The sequence below is a fragment of the Populus alba genome, chromosome 13 (genome assembly GCF_005239225.2).
Source record: "Populus alba chromosome 13, ASM523922v2, whole genome shotgun sequence".
Lineage (NCBI taxonomy): Eukaryota > Viridiplantae > Streptophyta > Magnoliopsida > Malpighiales > Salicaceae > Populus > Populus alba.
The window spans coordinates 2,152,013-2,155,320 of record NC_133296.1 but is presented as its reverse complement, the minus strand read 5'-3'; the positions used below and the strand labels follow the sequence as shown (position 1 = coordinate 2,155,320).

At 32.5% G+C, this 3,308-nt stretch overlaps 1 protein-coding gene across 1 annotated transcript; it reads left to right on the top strand.

Moving 5' to 3' along the window:
- Positions 1-803: 803 nt before the first annotated feature.
- LOC118053321 (uncharacterized) lies at positions 804-3,293 on the top strand. Its single transcript, XM_035064546.2, has 4 exons — positions 804-1,214; positions 1,968-2,056; positions 2,351-2,464; positions 2,908-3,293. Exons 1-4 carry the CDS (start codon positions 986-988, stop codon positions 3,115-3,117), a joined length of 642 nt encoding a protein of 213 aa, XP_034920437.1. The 5' UTR covers positions 804-985; the 3' UTR covers positions 3,118-3,293.
- The last annotated feature ends 15 nt before the right edge of the window (positions 3,294-3,308 follow it).

Here is a 3,308-nt window from a genome sequence, read left to right as displayed (position 1 = left end):
CCATAAGGGTCTTGCCTAGCTATAACCCACGATGGTTTTACTAGAATATCTCTAGCAAATGTAGATTGGGGTATAAAGACTTTTTTTTTTTTTTTCTATAAAGAGGAATTAAATTGTAATTATACAGTTTACACTCTAAAATTTAATGTAAATAGGAACTAAATTGTTATTTTACACTCTCTAAATCAATGTATCGCATTAAATTTTTAAAAAAATTTAGTTCACCATGGAGACTGATACATTTTATTGTGGAATGAATGGTCAAAAGATGCGTTTTCTATAAAAGATTGATTAGTGTTTTCATTGTATTAAATTAATAATTTTTTAATGTTTTTAGATTATTTTAATGTACTAATATTTAAAAAATAAAAATATTTTTTTGATATATTTTTAAGTAAAAAACACTTTGAAAAGAAATCACAATTATATTTATAAATATCATTTGGCTGATCTATTGTAATATAAATTAGTTATTATTAGATTAATTGGGGTATATTGGTTTTTTTAATATTTGTAGATGGTATTTTTAGTATTTTTACTTTTTTAAAATGCATTAAAATGATTTAATTATTCTAGAATTAAAAAAAATTAACTGACATTGAGGATTTTTTATATATTTATTTTTTATTATAATATTAGAGATAATTTAGTTATTTAACAAATATTAAATATTATTTTAAAAAATAGTTAATATGTGCTGACAGAAAGTGAATAAAAATTCTCCATGCATCCTTATACTAAAGTCCATTTATTTTCGGTAATAGTTTTTTGATGTTAATGTTAATTATAACATGTATAGAAATTTAATATAAATAAAATAAAAAAGAAGAAAGAAGAAATGAAGAAAATAAAAAATAGAAGAAAAGGCGAGCTTTTGGTGTCCGCGGCCGGAACAAAAGTATCCTCAAAACCAAACCCACCCGAATCTTTCCTAATCAAAACCTTTAAAAGAAATTAGGGTCTTACCGGCAAACAACATTCTACTATGGAGAGCAGCAGCAGCAGCAGCATAAATGGAGGATTTTCGCAAATTGGGTCTGTCAAACAACTAACAGCAGATTCTATTTCTCAATTCAGAGAAGGGATTCGGTTAATTCTCTCTAAATGGTCAGCTTTGCAACTCGCCGTTGAAAACGAATGGGGTGGCCGTGGGTCTCACCTATTAGCTGAGCAACTAGCCTCTGATATCTTCTCTTGGTTCACTCAGTCTAAAGGTAGTTAACTCTGTCCCGACTCAGCTCAAAAGGTCTTGATTTTTTTTTTTTCCCATTTTCATTGTGTTTGAACTGAATTAGGAGTTTTTAGTTAGTGAAAATTAGACTTTGATTTTCAAAATCTAGTGATTTTCATATGATATTGGAAAGGAGGGTTTTTTTTTATATAGTGACGAGGAAACAATGATTCGATTGTCTTGGCTTTGGCATTTGGGTTCTGCTTCTCCTGCCCCGCTGTTTGTTTCTCCTTGCATCCAGTGTTTGCATTTTGGTGGAATCTTGAGTATTAGCAAGTTTTGTGAGCTTTTGTGGTTTCATGCAAGGATCCAGTGCTTTTTCTTGATTCTCATAGTGGAGTCTTTGCTTCTTAGGACTGTTATGTTAGTCTGATTGTCTTGGGGTTTAGTTTTTTTTGGCAGGTTGTTGTTATCAGATTTCTCTTTTCTAGCCATTTTCTGATTGGCTGATTGTTTTATGGCACCCTAATTTTTTCTTTTAAAATTCTGAACATATTCGTGAAAAAGGTGATCTTGATCGTCAAAATTTGTAATTTTGTTTCATTTTTTGATATTTGACTGAGAAGTTCGGACAAAATTGTAAAAAGTTTGTTACTTTAAGTGAAATAAAAGATTATAACGTTTTTATTTATTTTTTTGTTTATTTATACTGCAGCATATGAACTGCTGGTATGGTTGGTAATTGATTACTGCTATTCTGAATTCTGATGTTACCTTTTTAAAACCTGTTGCTCAGAGCCACTTTATATCGATGATTTGGAGAGTATCTTGGATGAAGCTATGCTTTCTCTCAATACCATGATTGAGGATGGTAGCGTTGAAGAGGTAGTCCCTTATTCTTTGCAGTGCTGCAGTCCATTTTTTTTTTCAGCACATGTATTGCTTTGGCAAGTAAAATGTTTCAAGATTAAGAACTTGAGCTTCAAAAACTCACCCCTCTAGGTCCAACTTGCTTTGATATTGGTTAATGTCATTTAATTGATTTTGCAATGAGATTTGTTCTGGTAATAATTTAATGAAGCTTTAACCTTGAAGACAGAGGCAACAAATTTCTTTGCCTTCTGTTGCTTAAATGAAACTGTTTTTGTACATCAAGGATTCAATTTGTTATTTTTTCAGGTAGCTGAAAAATTAATGATTATGCATGAAGAATGTTTAGAAGGCAATTATAGTTCTATTCAAAAGTTGAGGGATGAAGGTCCTAGAATGGGAGCTCATCAACATGTCAAACAGGTAATTATGGTTTTTATTTTCCATCTGCTTGGTTTATGTTCTTAATGAAGATAGTGTGTCTTGTCTGCTTTGGGAAATATCACAAGCTTATGGATTTCAATTTTGGAATGTTAGCCATTTGGTACTTGTTTTCCAATGCCCTAGTTGCCCTGCCATCCATACTGGTACTGTCAAGGAGAGTACTGTGGAGTCCAGCTTCTAGTTGATCATATTGGAAATTCACTCTGGTTGTACAATAGTGCTGCTTGTTGATTTGGTTTGCTCTGTAGCACCTAAGAGTCCATAAAAATCCTGCCTTATCCTGGTGTTTGCTAAGAAAGAGATCATCAAGGAAATTGAATATTGAGAAATGTGTCACCAACTACATGCAAGAACAAAATTAAAATGATTTCCATTAGCTTGAATTTTTTTTCTTATAATTGTTCTTTCCTACTGTTCCCTAGGCTGTGGAGGATGATGATGATTCTGAGGACAGCGACGGTGATGATAAAATGGGTGGTGATGGATCAAACATGATGGTGGATACACCAGAATTCCAATTAAAGACAAATCTAGTAAACAAGCCAGTCAATGAGTCAGGGGCCAAGGAAGCTCAATCAGAAGATGGATGGACAGTTGTTTCATCTAGGCGAAACAAGGGTAAAAGGAATTAGGCTAAATTGTTGTGTAGTTTACCTTTTTTTGGTTTCTTGTCCCCCTGCTTTCTCTTCAATACAGTGGATGTTTCTATTGGCAATTTTGGTGTTCTAATTATTAATTATCATGGGTCCTGCCTGGTTGGACCGGGTTGTGGCTTGCTAGCATACGATGAACCATTTGTTTTTCTTCATACTATTGTGGTGCT